This window comes from Gadus macrocephalus, chromosome 8 (genome assembly GCF_031168955.1).
Source record: "Gadus macrocephalus chromosome 8, ASM3116895v1".
Classification (NCBI taxonomy): domain Eukaryota; kingdom Metazoa; phylum Chordata; class Actinopteri; order Gadiformes; family Gadidae; genus Gadus; species Gadus macrocephalus.
Genome location: NC_082389.1, coordinates 3,610,262 through 3,628,691, shown reverse-complemented (window position 1 = coordinate 3,628,691; position 18,430 = coordinate 3,610,262). Strand labels below are relative to the sequence as shown.

Genomic DNA, 18,430 nt, shown 5'->3' with positions numbered 1-18,430 from the left:
AGAGAGAGAGAGAGAGAGAGAGAGAGAGAGAGAGAGAGAGAGGCCACCGACTGGAGGAAGGTATAAAATTGGTGGTTGCTGTCCACTGTCTCTTAGAAACGACTGTGACATATACCGTGAGTATACCGCCTGCGATAATTATTAGGTGAGTGCTGCATGCAGCCCTCAACTATTGTTCTTCTTAAGTTTCTTTCTTTCTTTCTTTCTTTCTTTCTTTCTTTCTTTCTTTCTTTCTTTCTTTCTTTCTTTCTTTCTTATTCTCTACAAACTTTTGGACCTATCTCCTTCCACAATATTTCACCTAGTCTCCATTGCAATTGTACATTTTAAGAATTGACATTTTCAATTCTAAAATATTCAAACTTTTTAAGATGTTCTATTTTTGAAATATATTTTTTCACAATGGAAGACCCATTCGCTGACACTTCAACTACTTCAGACTTTGTAACCGTTAACCTTCGTTCAAGCATTTAACAGATCAAAATCTGATCAAACAGAATTTCAACATCATTTATACTTTTTCAGAATCACAGTTTAACTGTTTAATTTCATGCCCGCTTCGTATATTTTCAGTTGGTCTCCTTGACTTGAGTGTCAGGATGTTCTAGATGACACTCTAGCCCAGGGGTCGGCAACCTTTTATTTGTAAAGGGACATTTTTGGTTAGAAATGGGTTGTGGATAGCTGTCCGAGGCCGCATATCTATATATTTTTTTAATACGCTATTTAGCTACTTTAGCAATAAAATAGCCTTTATAGGCATATACAACATCAAACAAATTGTTTTTTAAGTTGAAATTGAGTATGCCTAGTTTTGAAGTTTCAGTCCATGTTGGTGCAAATGAAATAAATATCATTGCATCCAGAGTTGGAAAGAGTACAAAAATATTCTACTCAAGTAAAAGTATGATTACTTGGATGAAATTTTACTCAAGTAAAAGTAAAAGTACTGGTCTAAAATTGTTATTTAAGTAAAAATAAGCTTATTTAAAATGAACTTAAAGTACAAGTTACTAGTTACTTTTAAACAGCGGGAGGGGGCAGGGGTCTCTTCTGTGTAGGGCATTATAGTCAAGGAGATATCAATCTCAAACTAGTTTTGTTTAATTAATGCAACACCTTTACAAATTAAAGTGTAAAAATTAAACAAATCATGTCGCCACACATGAATGGATGTATACTGTGTCATTATACTTATGATACGTCATTAAAAAACAATTTGGAGCAAAGATTTCACATCACATCAGAAGACAACAGCATCGATACAGAAACCTTGGTCTTGCTGATACATTTTCAAGAGATAAGTAGGCTAGCCTTAACCTCCCGTTTCAGCAACATGGACGTACTAAACAAGAAGACAATTATTTGTGTCTTTTTATTAAGAGTTTTATTTCTCTGTTGCAAAACCTTAGAAAATTGCAATGAAAATTCAGGGCTAAACAGTCCTTAACCTTTGTAAACAGGTATAGCTTAATGCACTACATTATCATCCGCCTTTAGCTCTGATGGATGTTTCCTCTGTAAACAAATGTTTTAATCAGTATGTAAATCAACGTTCTGTTCATTAAACACAGAGCATTTAAAATATTAACATTCATAGCTTAAATTCAAATCACATTTTGCCTTTTATATCATATAAATTGACAGTACTGAGCGCCGTCCAATATGGTAATACATTGACTCTGGAAAGCATACCTCATGCAACCCCATTTCAAGTGTACTATGACACACAGTTGTTAATTTTGATGTAACTGTATGGATTTATATCCCTATTTACATTCAAACAGTTTGCCATTTGAATTGGACATCATTCTCTAACAGTGTTGACACGTGATTTATAAACACAAGAGCTGTAATAGCGATAGTAGTAAAATCAAGTGGCTAAACTAAATGTCCTCTGGTTAAACTTCAATGGTTATCTCATTAAAATGTGAGTAAGACCCCTGTTTAATTTAAAAAAGGTTATAATAACTGTGTTTAATGGACGCCGTGGAGACGACGTGGATGCGAGAACCGCCGTGGATTCCTGATAACTGTAACCCTGGTGTCGCATTATATTAACACTTACCTAGCTTGCTAGTGCACTGGCAACCAATGTTAGCAATGCCATGCATTTTTATATGATGCTATTTCCACTTCTTTCGGCAAACACATCATTGCATAATGATGCTGTTTCCTTTTTGACTCTTGTAACAGAAGTGTTTTATGTAAGGCCAGGGGTTCACTTCGGTTTTACCATCAGCTGTACTATTTTCCATATCGTCTCTGCGGTCGTCTGTTTCCATGATTTCATCTGTTTGTTCTCCTCTCCTCCCTTCCACTGCAGTAGTTTCCGGTGTTGTCCAGTAAAAATAAAAGCTGTCCGCGATTAAATTTTTTTTTAATTTCTTTCCTTTTTTATTTTTACTCAGTAAGGCCGCGTTCACATCTAGCGTTTTTTTTAATCTGCCAGCGCTTGTTTTAAATTATATTCCTATGGAGCAGAGCGTTTCGGGAAAAAGTATAATGTAAAAAATATAATGTAAAACAAGCGCTGGCAGATTAAAAAAAAACGCTAAATGTGAACGCGGCCTAACGCGTGTGAAATAAAATGTAGCGAATTACAATACATCAAAATAAACATACTCAGAGTAAAAGTAAAAGTATAGATTTTAAAAACCACTTAAAAAATTACAATTACACAAAAAATTATTGTTTTTTGTGTAATTGTGTGATTTTCTATGATTGCATCATAGATGCAACAGCCCAACACTGTTTTCTAAAATGAAACATCATCTCTAAAATAAAAGCACTGGTAAACATTTCAAACAATCTCATTTTGACTGTCCAGTTCAGTGCCAAGTAGTCTTGTTGCATTGATTCCCTGCAACACTTTGGGCCTGCATGAGTAATAAACAACTACCTGTCCAATAGTAATCAGGGGCGAGGGCGGGCCATCAGACCTGTCACTCAACCCTCTGTGCCAGTCGTAAGGAGATTTGATTCATGATGTATAGTCGAGCTGGCGTTGACTGTATGCTACATAGTTCTCCGGTTTAGGTTCTTTAAGTTATTGTAGGATTATTTTAAGTTGAAGTTCTAAATAAATGTAAGATAATTTTATGCATGACCATTTTGAGGTTTGTTTTATTTTAGCTCATGTACCAAACATACATTTTCTGTGGCTGTGTCCCTGCACACGGAGCGTGCATGAGTGCGTGTGTTTGTGTGTCTGTCTGTGTCTGTCTGTGTGTGTGTGTGCAACGTAAAAGTTATTAAATCAATTAGGTTGCATTCAGGTGGTTATCGTGATCAGCATTGGTCTTTTACATGCCTATTTTGCGTGATGTGGATTAATGTAATCTCATTGAAGACCCCTTTTCTGCTGCTGTCATGGTGTTCTTTACAAAGACCTTGTGAAAAAGGTTTATGTGTGTGAGAGATAGATGAGAGGTTCCTTGTATACCACATAACGTCATAGTTAATAATTAGTAACTTATTAATCGATTTTCTGGCAATATACGTTAGGCGGGTTTTGGTTGTTTGGGCGGTTTTACGTCTGTAGTTGGGCTGGAAATTTCCAATCCAATCTGGTAACACATGCTATCTAAACGAGATGCCATATGGAAGCTGAGACTCAAAGGAGTTTATAAGCCATTTTGTGAGCTTATTTCAATGAACTAGATTTTGGTCAATGACATACTTTTCTAAGTAACTACACACACACACCCACACCCCCCCCCCCACCCACACACACACACACACACACACACACACACACACACACACACACACACACACACACACACACACACACACACACACACACACACACACACACACACATCAGCTCAGCAATTCTATATTTGGTCTCAAATGTATTCAAACTTGATCACATTAGCTATTAGTTTAACTCTTCAATTTATTTGTTTCTAACCATTTTAATTTTTTTTAAATGGTTTGCCTTATTACATTGTTTACTGCATTTAGACTGTTCATTATAGTAAGCCTAACAGCAGCGTTGGCCTGCATACAATTTAAAACTGAAAATATACATTTAATTATTCATAATTTAGTTACTTATTTTCTTTCTCAGTAGCAATTCTATATATAATGCTTGCTAAACTAATTTATCTTTGAATTAACTTTGTTATAAGCTATAGTATTTCTAAAATATGTCTGTGTGTGTGTGTGTGTGTGTGTGTGTGTGTGTGTGTGTGTGTGTGTGTGTGTGTGTGTGTGTGTGTGTGTGTGTGTGTGTGTGTGTGTGTGTGTGTGTTTCAGATGGCCGTGGACAGTGGTAAGACCGTAGTGCTGGCAGCACTGGGCCGGCCCTTCAGTCTGGGGATGCTCTACGACTGTCGCAACGACTCACTGATCCCTGGTAAATATGATGTAACAGAGTCCAGACTCTAAAGGACAAGACACAAGATCTCTTATTGTTGTTAATTTAACTTATAACTGATTTGTGTTTAGGCTGAAATCAATGGCTCTTGACAAATGTTATTATGAATGCATTTATTATGAATATTAGCTCATATTAGCTCAAATGAACCTGAAAAAAGCCATTTGACAATGCTTTTCAGTAATAACAACCAAACCATATCACATATGTTCATAGGCATAATTGTTGAGATGAGAAGAGATTAATTAATAATTTTAATTGCAGAGAATATGCATCTTATGTTGTTACCTCCACCCGTTTCATAATATCTGCTACTGTCGTGGAAATGATCTTTTGAAGAAAAAATAACTTCTTGTTCAGCCGAGCATTGAAGCTGATTTAATTCAGCTGGCAGAGAGAGCACACACAACACATTCATCAGTAGCTTGTCTGATCCTTCGCTGAAGCTACTTTTCAGAGGGTGGTCTTTAAAACGTAACAGTTGGGCTGTCAGCAGTTAACATGGCCCATACATTCAGGCTGAGTAATATAAAATACTGTGACAGAGAAAGTGGCAACGCATAGGATGTTGACAAAGATAATACTTACCCCATTTCCATTTTAAAAAAACCTAAAACCCATTTACAACATAACACAATCCTGAATGCCTACAGAAATATTTATTATTATAACCAGATAAACCAACCTGCGTAGAAACAAGTCAAAGGATGTTCTGAAAGACCAACTCTCTTCTGTTTTCAAAACATGTGATTTGGTAAGTTAGAATCTACTGTGACGTATTATTGTGAGTTTAAGCATTGATGAGTTCAGACTATTGACCAGCCTATATCATCCCACATCAGGACAATTACACACCTTCATTAATTTGTTTATTCCTTTTTCTGAGCTCAGATACTGATTTGTTTTCTCTTGGTCTTCTTCTGAAGCTTTGACACTTTGGGACCGGGAAGCCTTAGAGAAAGTAGCAGATGAAAGACACCAACCCAACAATGACTTTGAAATAGTTGCATCTGACTCCATCGAAGACAAATCTTCTGCATTGAATGTTGAAGCTTCACTGAAAGCCAGTTTTCTGTGTGGACTCATTGAAATAGAAGGCTCTGCTAAGTTTCTCTCAGATTCTAAGATCTCCAGAAATCAGGCTAGAGTGACACTAAAATACAAAACCACCACCAAGTTCCAACAGCTGTCAATGAATCACATTGGCAGCGGTAATATGAAGCATCAAGATGTTTTTGAGAAAGGTCTAGCAACACACGTAGTGACAGGAATCCTTTATGGGGCACAAGCCTTCTTTGTGTTTGACCGTGAAGTGTCAGAAAAGGAAGATAGGCAAGAAATCGAGGGCAATCTAAAGGTGCTGATGAAGAAAATACCCACCTTGAAGATAGAAGGCCAAGGTTTTCTGGAAATGGGAGAAAAGGACATTGCAAATGTTGAAAAGTTCTCTTGCAAGTTCCATGGGGACTTTAACCTTGAGAAAAACCCTGTGTCTTTTAGGGAGGCAATAGAAGTCTATCAAAGCCTACCTAAGATGTTGGGAGCCAACGGAGAGAAGGCAGTGCCTCAGAAGGTCTGGTTAATGCCACTGAAGACTCTAGATAATAAAGCTGCTGAACTGGTTAGACAGATAAGCTATAGATTAGTCAGCGATGCTCAGAAGGTCATGGAGGACCTCAGCGAGCTGGAAAGGAGATGCAACGATGCAGAAAGACGCACAACAGCCAAGCAATTCCCACAGATTAACAAAAAGTTAAAGGCTTTCAAAGAGCTGGTTTCTCAGTACAAACTGGAGTTCCAGAATATTATGGCAAAGAAACTCCCAAAGATCAGAGGAGGAGGAGAGGATGAAAGTGTTCTCGCAAAGATCCTGAAAAAGGTACATTCCTCTCCCTTCAAAAGTGGTGAACTGAATGAGTGGATGGAAAGCAAAGAGATAGAAATCCAACTCATCAGCTCTCTGATTGACAAAATGCCCAACATGACGATCGTCACTAGTCGCAGCACTCTGCACCATGAGATCCACAGCGGAGATATCACATATGCTGTGTGCTTTGTCTTTACCTCCCTGGAAACCCCAGAGCCTTACCTTTCAGCTCTGTCCAACTACTTGGATGAAACCCAAACAGACAACGTGCCATGTGCATATGATGTAGAAGAGGAACAGTGGTTCTTCTCAAATGACGTAATGGACAAACTGAAAGACAAAGAAAAGCTCTTCAAAGATTTTGCAGAAGCCAACAAGGAGAACAACAGCATCAGATTTCTAACAGCTGCGACAAGAGATGATGAGAAGAAAGGTGCAACCCTCCACCTCTACAAGGATGGCTCCTTAGTCACTGACAACTTTGAACCACCTTCAAAGCCAGAAATGATCACAGGTGACATAACCCATAACAGTGTAACACTGAATATTTCCCCACCTAGATTTGGGTTGACAACTGTCAACCACTACACTGTTGAGTTCTGTGTCCATGGAGGCGATGATTGGCATCAACAAATAGTGAGCAAGGCTGGGGATGTCACAGTGTCCGGCTTACAGATTAATGAAGAGTATCAGTTCAGGTGCAGAGCCAAGTGCGCAGTCGGCTTCGGTCCGGCCTGTGTATCTTTAATTAAAACTTTACCATCCAGTAAGGTTTTAAGTTCTACAGATCTTTCTAAGAGGTTAGCAGAAGCTGTTAAGAATGAAGGCAGGAAGATTAAAGGACCTTCAGGTACTCTGGACGTTTACACTCTTCCTCTGAATGCCCAGTCCATGAAGGTAGAGGGATGCAAGTGCTTCTCATTTGGAAAAGACTTTGGTAAAAAGAATCGCACCATAATATTTCTAGGAGCCACTGGGGCAGGGAAGTCCACCCTGGTCAACAGGATGATCAACTACATCCTGGGGGTCACATGGGAAGATACCTTTAGATTCAAATTGGTAGACGAAGGTTTGTTGAAGTCTCAGGCTCACAGCCAGACCTCTAATGTCACCGTGTACAAGCTCAACCACCGAGAGGGCTTCCAGATCGACTACTCCCTGACTATTGTTGACACACCGGGTTTCGGAGACACAAGAGGCATAGAGAGAAATGGGTTGATTGTAAGTCAGCTACAAAGCCTTTTTTCAGCTGAACATGGAGTCCGAGAGATTGATGCCATCTGCGTCGTGGCCCAAGCGTCTCTCGCTCGGCTTACACAAACACAGAAATACGTCTTTGACTCAGTGATCAACATATTTGGCAAAGATGTGGCAAAGAACATCCGGATTTTGGTGACATTCTATAACGGCACAGATCCACTGGTTCTCAAGGCGATCAATGAGTATGGGGTCCCATGTCTTAGAGAGAAAAATGGTTTACCAATTCACTTCAAATTCAATAACGCTGACAAAAAGATACCTGGTGCAAACAACGATGATGAGAACAATGACAATGATGAGAACGAGGGGGTTGACATGGATCAAATATTTTGGGACAGGGGAACCAAAAACATGGTCAAATTCTTTGATGCTCTGCAAGTCATTGAGACCAAGAGCTTGACCTTAACCAATGAGGTGCTCAGACAGAGATCGCAGCTGGAGATCTCCATTGAGAATATCCAGATCAAGATGGAATTGTCTTTAGCTAAACTTGACGAGATTAAACAAGAATCTCAAATTCTACAAACACACCAATCAGCGATCACAGCCAATGAGGATTTTGAGTATGATGTCTTTGTCCCAAGGCCTGTTAATGTCATAGCCAAAGAAAAATCACTTAACTGTAAAAATTGTAATGTCACTTGCCACAAATCATGCACAACGGCATTTGGTGCCTGTTACTTTTGTGAGGTCTTTACCGGACATTTTTTTGAAGCAAGATGTAAAGAATGTGAAAGTAAGTGCCCAGTACCGACGCATAGCCGTGATTATTTCTACTGGGGTTCTGAGCTGGTGAAAGAGAAACGAACCATCAAGGCACTGAAAGAAAAGTTTCAGAAGGCCTCTAAGGAAGCCATTTCCGTTGCAGACATCATCAAAAAGATGACAGAGGAGCGCGACTGCTTAGAGGACGAGGTGGTCAAGCTGATAGAGCGCTCAGCCAAGTGTCAAAACCGCCTGAAGGAGATTGCTCTGAACCCCAATCACCTCTCAACATCTGAATACATCGATCTGCTGATAGAGGGACAGAAGTTAGCGGCCAAGCCTGGCTACCAGGAGCGCATCAATAAACTCCAGGGCATGAAGGAGAAAGCCATTATGGGAGTTGCTAGTGGGGCCACGGTAGCCTCAATGTGGGGGCAGGACAGTCCAGGGGTTAGTACCTCTCCAAGTGCAAAAGGGACTGGGCCCATTCAGTAGCATGTGTTTACATATTAAAGCTTTTGATTTGTAGCTAGGTTTTAAATTTAATAACAAGGTTGCTCTTGATGAGAATTAATAGAGTAATGAAAGTGCTACAAATTAAACATGTCGGTAAAAATGTTTTGTTAAAAAATAAATAATGATATTGGGTCGCCAATAGGCAGAGTAAAATGCATAAATACGCTATATGTGAAATAATTTTCCTAATTAAAATTGAGGTGTGATTGTTGAGGTCAGTTGCTTTTCGGCAACTGAGCTGCACCCTCCCTCTCTCTCTCTTCTGGTGAACCTTGACCTGACAACCTGTTCGCTCTCTGGCTGAGATAACTTGAAATGAAAAAAAAAATGTTTATTACCCTGAATGTGTTTTGGTTTATTTGGTTCTGTTTATTTTATATGCTTGGCTGGACTTTCCACTCCAGCTGGAACACTGAGTCACTGAGTGTATTGACTTACTGCTTCTTTGTCCTCATTTTTCAAATTATGTGTATGTTAACTTAACATACACATCAGAACATTGGATTATGTAATGTACATTTACTTTTTTAATTCATGGTTTGTTGTGTTCTTTATCAATGGTTTATAAATGTATATCTTATGGCAATTCATGATGCATTCTTGTTAAGTTTGGTTCCCAGGGAGACTCCAAATGTCTCTTTTGGATCTCTAAGTGAAAAGTTTGGAACCTGTGTATTAGAGGAGAAGAACAAATGCTCTCAAAACAATATTTACTAAAGTATAATGTTGACGCATGTGTGTTACCTGTGTGTTACCATTGCATATTCTCAAATATTTGTTTAAAGATTTATTTTGAAAGCTGCCCCTTCGGTTCAGTATAAACGAGTTCATGAAACCACCAGCAGGTAGCGACAAAAGTCAGATGGGTTTTGTGTTAACTTTGTATAACAGACGCTAACATTTATCTCCCCATGCCACAGCCCTTCATTATTATGTCAACAGAAGGTACAATTCCCAATTGACAAAGCACTCTTTGTGTCCCTAACACAACACTCCTTAAATAATAAAACCTTATGTGGGACATGAACTGGTTTTGTTTTCCCCTTAACCGCTGATCCATTTCCCAGTCTGCATACTTGGCCTACATAGCAATACTACAAATGTTTGCCTGACTAGTCATACTGCTCCCCTTCACAGGTACAAAACATTTTTGGGATAAAAAAAAAAGTAATTGTAGCACCCGTGGTCTTAGCCGGAATGGGCAGATAGGCTGCTAGCATCAGTCCAGGGGCCGGATTCACAAAAGTGTTCTTAAGATAAAACTTAAGAAGATTCTTAAGAAAAAATATAAGAAGTTCCTAAGAATCTTCTTAAACGCTATTCACCATTTTTTTCTTAAGAATTGTCGATTGTCTTACGAACTTCTTAAGTTTTCTCACTTAAGAAGATCTTAGATTGTTAACGTAGTAGAGGAATGCATGTAATGTTCATCCTCGTGCGCTCTTGTTGTTGCTGGAGCAGCGGAGGGGGCTGGCCCTGTTGCTATGTTACCTGTACTTTGTTGATGTTTATGGGTTTTACAGAGAATAAACCGTTAATTAATAAACCGAAAAAATGGAGGACAACAGTGCCAAGCGCAGCAAGAACTTTTCGAAACAGGAGTTGGAGGTGTTGGTGGAGGAGGTGGTTTCAAGGCAAAGAATATTAATGGGGAAGTTGGATAACGTAGTCACGGCAGATAATAAGAAGAGGGTGTGGGCGAAAGTTGCCCAATCGGTGTCAAAAAGCCAAAAGTTGTGAAGAAATTTGAGAAGAAATTCAAGAACTTTGTCTTCAAGAATCTCATTTGTTCTTAAATACTTTCTTAGGAAAAAACGTAGGAACTTAGGGTTAGTTGAGAAAAAGTTGAGAAAAAAGTTAAGAAAAAACTAAGAAATTCTTCAAGAATATCAAATCTTCTTAAATTTTGTCTTAAGAACATAGTTAAGAAAAAAGTGCTACTTAAGAACTTTTTTCTTCTTAAGAATGCTTTGTGAATCCGGCCCCAGGGGCCGGATTCACTAAAGTGTTCTTACGATAAAACTTCTTTTATTTTTTTCTTATGAAAAAAATATAAGAAGTTCCTAAGAATCTTCTTAAACGCTATTCACCATTTTTTTCTTAAGAATTTTCGATTGTCTTACGAACTTCTTAGTTTTCTCACTTAGGATGTTCTTAGATTTTTATCTTAAGAACGCTCGCGAGGTTTTTGAACCAACAGTTGACCGACAGTTGAGAGAAATTGATTTGTGAAAAATGGAGGACATCGCCTGTAAACGAAGCAAAAACTTCTCCAAACAGGAGTTGGAGGTGATGGTCGATGAGGTCATCATCCGAAAAAGATTATTGTTTGGTAAGCTAGACAGTATGATAACGTCGGAAAACAAAAAGAGGGCGTGGGCCAAATTGTTGGGGGCGATTGCCGAAACGTTAGTTGAAGGAGTAGATGGAGACACTGGAGAACCGGGAGAAGACGATAGCCTGCAAGCAGGAGGTAAGCCAATCAAGACTGTCAACTGTTGTCTAACGCTTGCTAGTTATTATGATGAACATGAAACCATCGAGAAGAGAGACCATTATTGATTGAGTTACGCCTCCGATGACCGCAGTTTACCTAGGCTTGGTTACTTTGACCGTGACAATTTGTCACAGACAATTTTGCCCCCTTCACAGTGGTATAATGAGCACATACCACTGACTGAAGTGATCTATTGCTTTTATACAACGGTTGCTATTATGGCAAAACGAAAGTCATAGACACACTTTTAAACAAGACTGAAGACTTTTATGTTTGCTATAGCTTTCTGCTAAATCTTAAATACATTGCACTTTCTAAAAATAATTTTGCCTTTATTTTCTATTTTAATACTAAAATGCCTTTTTAACTTTCTATTTTACCCATTTCTTTGCATATGTTTTTCTTTTACTTATCTATTATTTAATTTAATTGTATGACAATGTTTATATGTGAAGCACTTTGAGTCTGCCTTGTGTATGAAAAGTGCTATATAAATAAAGTTGCCTTGCCTTGCCTACATTAAAAAAAAAAAAAAAGAAAGTCAAAGTAGCTGTTTTATTAAAGAATACAAAAAAGTAGTCCCTCCTGGCTGCCTTCAAAATGCACGATGGTCGCTATGCAACACACTTTAGCGTCCCTCCGAGAGAAGGCTCGGCTAGAGCGGTTCGCCGGCAATTTATCCTATGGAGCAGTTCACTCGCCGTGTGCCTAAGCTTTCGTTAGCCTCTCCATCGCCTTGCTCGCTCCCGGAGTAACAACATTTACATCCTCTCCATCATCCAACATATGTTTTACTTTGTAACTGTTTCTACTTCCAGGCGCGGACTGATATGCAAACTTTCACAAAATGATCGGGCGTCATAGCAGTTATGTATACGCTCATTATACAACAGTTAGGAACCAATCAGATCGCTGGATTTAGGCCCCCCGTTGTATGAGTATCTATTTATTGGTTACAAGTAGTTCAGCTATTGGCCCCATGGGTTGTAAGCTGTCAACAACATTGTGTCCTGTGAAGTGTTTGATAAACCTTATGCCATTTAATAAACCCAGGCAAGGTAACTCATTGTTTAAATATTAGAACTTGATCAAGTAGGCTACTGTGTGTAGCTTACAGAGCAAGCACTCACCCTGCTAATGTAAGTTGTTTTAGCCAGCTGCATAACATCACATTTCTTTGTTTCTGTTGCTTTTCTTTAGATACTTTGGTCGTAATAGCAGTCAACCAGGATGCAGAACAATCCCACACATTCAATGCAGCTGAACGGACCCAAGCCCTTACAAATCATCAAAACGTAAGTTAATAAGTGTATCTGACACTAACTGTTTTACCTAACCATACATTTTGATACTGTTTAATTTACAATCGTTCCACTCACAGCTGTTACAGAGTCCCGGGGATGACCTGACATTATCCCAGCTATTCTCGGATACCTTTCATACGCCTGCCACATCCAGAAGCAACACGGAGGACATGGTCTCCCTTCAGCGTCAGCTTTTGGAGGAAGTTAAAATGCTCAGTCATACTCAGGAGCAACTTCTGCAGGTGGAGAGGGAAAAGCTGCTCGTCGAGAGGGAGAAGCTTCGCCTTGCCCAAGCCAAGTTTGATTTAAAAAAAAAAATGAATGTTGAACCTAGAATAAAATAGCAATCACTCAGAGGTTTTCATGTGTTGTTTATTGTGGTTTTTCTTCACATGAATCTCCTCCTTATGAGGTCTTGTTTCACTTGCATGCCAGTGTTACATGGGGCAGGGACTGGGACATCTCCCTCGGGGTAATCATCATCTGGGATGTCAGGGATTGGCAAGCGGTACATAATGCAGATGTTGTGGAGGATAAAAGCCCAGGTAATAATTTTAGATGCCCTCTCAGGAGTGTACTGGAGCACTCCACCAGAACGGTCGATACACCTAAACCTTGACTTCACTACCCCAATGCACCTCTCCACAACACTACGTGTTTTTCGTTGTGCCTGGCTGTAGCACTCATCTGGCTCTGTTGCAGGGTGAAGGATGGGTGTCATCAACCATGGTCCTCATAACATCTCTGACCACTCGGCTAACGGATGATTGGCTCACACCCAGGGTGCCCCCCACCACCATTTGAAAAGCAAAAAATCTCAGGGCAGCCATAATTTGCGTTACAACTGGAAGGGGTGACGATCGCCTTGTTTTCCTTTTCAGGTCATTTGATAGCATATCTGCTAGATAAATAATTGCAGGCCTGGGGAGCCTATATTGTCGAATCAACATGTGATCAGGGAGTATAAGCTGATCCATTCTGTCTCTCAATGGCCGTGGTGGATTTTCCTCCCTAACTGCCACCCAAAGAACTTCCATCTAAAAAAAAAAGAGTAATATGTTTTCAGTGACTTGGCCTACTGAAATGATCTAATAATCTAAATAAATACAACTGCCTTCTTGATATACTTAAGAGAACATTCAAGTATAATCAAACATCCTTGATAACCATTACTTCTCAACACTGTCTGGTATTATCAATAGTAACTGACAGAGTTTAGGCCCATTTCTTTTAATATTGTCAAAATAGGCTTTTTTGATATAATAAAACTAGTATGACAAGCTTAAATTCACAACATTGTTTAACATATAGTCTTGGGTTAAGCAATATATTAACGAATTCATATAAATGTCATAGATGTTTAAAGAAACACTTACCTTTTCACTGCAGCTGGTTTAAGACTGGTGAAGGGTTATCTTAAAGTTGTGAATGTTGGGAAAAACGGTCTGTCTAGTTACTGGACCAGATGAAATGAGACGGAGAGGTAATAAAGTCTATCGGCACGAGGACCTTGGATTTATTAAGTAAAGTGGCAACGGTTATACAGAGTCATAAAGCGTGAGAAATCGAATATGTCTAAGTCCCTAATCAGCGCTGATGGTTCGTCCAGAGCTTCGCCTCCGTGGAAGGTCTGCTGCAGAAGAAGGGCTGAGTTCCTGTGTGATACACTCTTATGCTGTATCTTCCTCTCGATGAGGTGTGTGCGTTTGAGATGTGTATGGTTCTGTGTGTCTTTGGTTGACCTTGCCTCCCAGGCTCTAGTGTATGCATGTATATCTTCTTGTGTTCCTCCCGACGGGGGAGAGTCTCACAGAGTCTCCTGCTTGTGGCCCTCCCGTTCTGAGGATGAAACGGTGCATTGTCTGAGTGTTTACCATTTGCCGGGAGGAGAGATGGGACCTTGGTTCTGGCCTTCACCTGACCATGTTCTCATGTGTGTGTTATGTGTTAAAAATTGACTATATTGTAACGTGACTGCCATGTGTTGTGCTCCTCAAGCTAGGGTGGGAGTTAGCTATATTTATAATGTACATGTGATGTGCTCAGCAGGTTATTTTGCCCAACATATCCCCCTCAAGTCGTCGCAAGACGACTTTTACTCATTGGGGGTACGAGGGATAGGACTTCAGCGCGGGACTACCATCATAACACTTTTTAAAAATAACAGAAAGAAGGCAAAATGATCATAAAAACAAACAACCATGAGCATGGGACTAAAATAAGTCGCTGGACCGGGTGTATGGGGAACCACGTGGGAGAAACGCCACCCATGCTTCAAACATGGGTATGCCATACACACCCCACCTAGGGGGTGGCATCCACCCCGGCCTTACATCGCGAACAGACAATACCAAGTAAAGTGGCAGCAGGTAATACACAAAAAACAAACATACCACAAGCATACAATAATACAAAAAACAAATATCAAACGATACCCAAAAACAACAACAACAACCAACAACAAAACTAACACCAAACCCTAATAATAACAACGAAATGCAACAATAAAACAAACAGTAAACAATAAACAAAAATGCAACAATCACACAAATACTACACAATAACAATCACAGGAAAGAAATGCAACCATGAAACGTGTCCCTAAATAATATTAATAATAATAGAAAGATATGAGGTAGATAACGAATGGCAATCCCCCTCAACCCATCCCTAGATGACCACACACTAAGGATGTGAGGAGGAGTTAGCTGGTCGTGTAACAATAAGCAATCACACGCATGGGGTATTCGGGGCAGGCCCGGGGCACGGGAACAACTGAAACCACGGAATAGTCCTGAGCGTCATCATGGGCAGGTGGTCGCAAGGCGCCACCTGAGCGTTAAACCCTTTTATTCAACTGCGCTCAGGACCTCATCTGATAAACGGGCAATCAAGGCCCCTGGAATCTCGCCCGTGTGTATCCCCGAGCTCCATCTAGTGGTACAGCGATATAAACAACAACATTTACGTTCCCGGCGTCGGTTGCGTAGACGCGGGCATAGATATGGGAGCGGCTAAAAACAGTGAAGCGTACAGAAGCGAATACAGCCAGGGGCGCCCTCAAGCCTTAAGGGAACGGGCCGCAGCCCCTGGTACCGGAACGCAGATCCCTGGTCCGGGCGACGTGGGCGCATCAGGTGGGAGGGGGGGTGGTGCCGTTGGCGGGGACGGGAATGGGGCAGCCCACCTGGAGAGGTTACTAGCACGTCACAGGCGGGGGTATGGGAAGGGGGGTGTGGTGGTGGGGTTTCAGCATACGGTGGTGGAAACAGGACGCCGGGGCCGTGCACCTGGAGAGGCCACTAGCACTCACGGGTAGGCGTCCGGCTCGGCGGGGACACAGTCGATGGTGGGGGTTGGGAGTGTGTAGGGGAACTCGTACTCAAAGTCAGGGGTTGCAGGGCGAGGGAGGCCATACTCACAGTCAAATTTTTCAGGCACCATCTGGTCGTCCAGGGGAAGCTCGTCCAGGCAATCCAGAAGGGGCATGAGGGGGGCTGCTTCGGAGTAGGGAGGGGGCTGTTGTTTCTCCTTCTCGAGGGCCGTGGTGATGAGGCGTGAGCAGAGGGTGCGGGCACAGGGGATGCAGCAACACCCGCAGCAGACCACAATCCCGACAAAGCAAGCCAGGGATGACAGGACGGCCATGAGAAGGCCTTTCCACTTGCCGAACATGTCCGTCATCCATTTCTCCATGGGGTTGTCGATCCCAGAGTCCTCTGCCATCTGGACGGAAAGAGCTCGAAGGCCGGCCAGGGCCCTTGTCACCGACCCGTCAGGGGCCGTGTTGTTGGGAATGAAGGTGCAGCATTGAGCCCCAAACATCGAACAGACCCCCCCTTTCTCGGCCAACAACATGTCCAGGGCTAGACGGTTTTGATACCAAAACCGCCATTAGAGAGGTGGCGGCCAGTTGTGAGGCCAAGCCTTCTACCGCGTCGCGAGTGGATAGGCGCTGGACGTTGTAGTGAATGTAATTAATGCGATCTACGTTTTTGTTGGGGGTGATTGGAATTATGGCAGAGATAAGGGGTATGTTCTCGAAACCCGCGGCTATCTGGTCTGCTAACTTAAACTGGTTTGGAACGCCCCGGGGAATGCCTATGCTATCCATGTACGTGGGGGTGTTCTTGGTTAGGTCAAAGTGGTCGGTGAGAGCGGTGTCGCGGCGGTGTCGAGAGGTAGTTTGGTTATCGGGCCCGGTCGAACCCCGGGTAAAGAGCGTGACGGGCATAAGTAGGCGCACTATAATGCAGGTTCCGGACCATTGTGCCGGGAGTGTAAGTCTAAGGGTGAATTTGTCACAGGACCAGAATAGGTCTTGGCGTCCCAGGCCCGGTTCGGTCATGTTGGGCCAAAGCGTAACGTTTGTGATGGAGTGGCACCACGACGGTGGTACCGCCCCAACATTTACCGCACCGACTCTGGTGATGCAAGAGTGGGTGTACTCCCCAGGGGAGTACACCGGGGGAATTGAGTCGTTAAGGCCGGGTGGAAACAGAGAGCTAAGGAGGCCGCAGCCGGCCGGTTTGGGGGTAGCTAACATGCAGTGAGAACCGATGGGGTCACTGGTAAAGTCGAACAGTACTGGGGTCGAGATTAGATGGGGGCGGGCTGACGCACAGGCTACGCAGTCGGACAGCCCCTGGAATCGGACAGTAGCAGCAATCCAGCTAAGCCATGCATTATCGTCTGCGTAGCCGGTCGCGAGCGCGATGGAATCGTGGGTGGGGAGCCGCCCCACGGAATCTAAATCAAAAATCGTAACCGGGCCGTCGCGAGTCATTATGGGTCGGACCGGGGGTTTAGGAGTTGTCGTGTTGGCCCTGGAGGCTGGTGCGGTGGGTGTGGTGGGGGCCTTTCTGAAATGTATTTTCAACAACGCCGTCGTGTCCGGGCCGGACTGGGATACCCCGAACACTAGATAGGCAGAGTCCGTATTTACCCCGCACGCCCGGGTCGACCCTAACGTGGGTTTGCCCCAGCCTTGGTACGGGTTGCTGGTAATGTTCCTGAGGGTAAGGGTGATTCTGCCGTTGCCTCCCGAGAGGAAGCCGTTCGCCTGTAGTGCGGCCGTTACGACCGGCCTGGGGAGAGTCTGAGAGCGGTTAGTCACATAGTACCCCTGGTGCCTCCCCGTCATCCATAGTACATTTCCCCATCCTCGACACCAGCTCTGGCTGTTGTCCGGGGACGTCATTACCCCGTTGCCCTGGACTCCCGCGAAGGAGCCCTTGGGAGCATCGCAGATGTATGCATCGTACTTCTCCCAGGCTGCGGGTCCGCCTACGCATGGAACGACGTCGCATAGGAGGAAGGTATAGGCGGCGCTGGAACCATAAGTATAGGTTAGGGATAGCCCACCGTGTTTGTTGAGGCAGGGGTCGCCGGGGGACTTGGCGGATTGCAAGGGTGTCTGTCTCTTGCGGCGGTGTGGACCCTGGGTTGGGGGTCCCGATGAGGGTTGTATCGTCGTAGACGGGGGAGTGATGGTGGAGGACCTCCCCGGGATAGCTGTATGGAAGTCCATTCCCCACAGGATGAAGAAACCCATCATGGCCCCGGTTATTCCTACCATGCCGATGATGCAACGCCTACTGGTCCGTGCTTCCTGTGGCGTCAGTGGTGGTCTCATGGTGCAGCCGTGCGAGGTCGCGTTGAACGGTAGCCAGGGTGCGGCCATGCGGGTTGTCGGCCTTGCGGGTGGTAGACAGATGGTGCCAGCGGGCGCCGCTCCTTCCTGAAAGGGAGACAGAGAAGGGGGTGGCCAGAAGTACCTTATAGGGGCCTTCCCACCGTGGCTGAAGGCATTGTCTCTTATGGACCCTGACCCAGACCCAATCCCCGGGATTGACGAGGACGGGGTCGGGATCCGCGGGGTTCGGGAGGGAGGTGAC

The 18,430-nt window shown here is 42.9% G+C and overlaps 2 protein-coding genes across 5 annotated transcripts in view; one reads left to right on the top strand and one right to left on the bottom strand.

Annotated features, from left to right (window-relative positions):
* slc39a6 (solute carrier family 39 member 6) overlaps positions 1–18,430 on the bottom strand; it is a 583,352-nt gene that overhangs the window by 405,332 nt on the left and 159,590 nt on the right. The gene's annotated exons all lie outside the window — the stretch shown is intronic.
* The window catches only part of LOC132462545 (uncharacterized), a 570,484-nt gene that overhangs the window by 414,557 nt on the left and 137,497 nt on the right, over positions 1–18,430 (top strand). For 2 of the 4 annotated variants that reach the window (XM_060058103.1, XM_060058102.1), the window contains 2 exons: positions 4,264–4,363; positions 5,311–9,759. The exons of 1 other annotated variant lie outside the window; for it this stretch is intronic. In XM_060058103.1, coding sequence (XP_059914086.1) covers positions 4,264–4,363; positions 5,311–8,711 — 3,501 coding nt within the window. In that variant the 3' untranslated portion in view covers positions 8,712–9,759. Of the gene's footprint in view, positions 1–104; positions 146–4,263; positions 4,364–5,310; positions 9,760–18,430 lie in introns of those variants that run through there. One more of the 4 variants, XM_060058104.1, reaches the window with a different exon arrangement.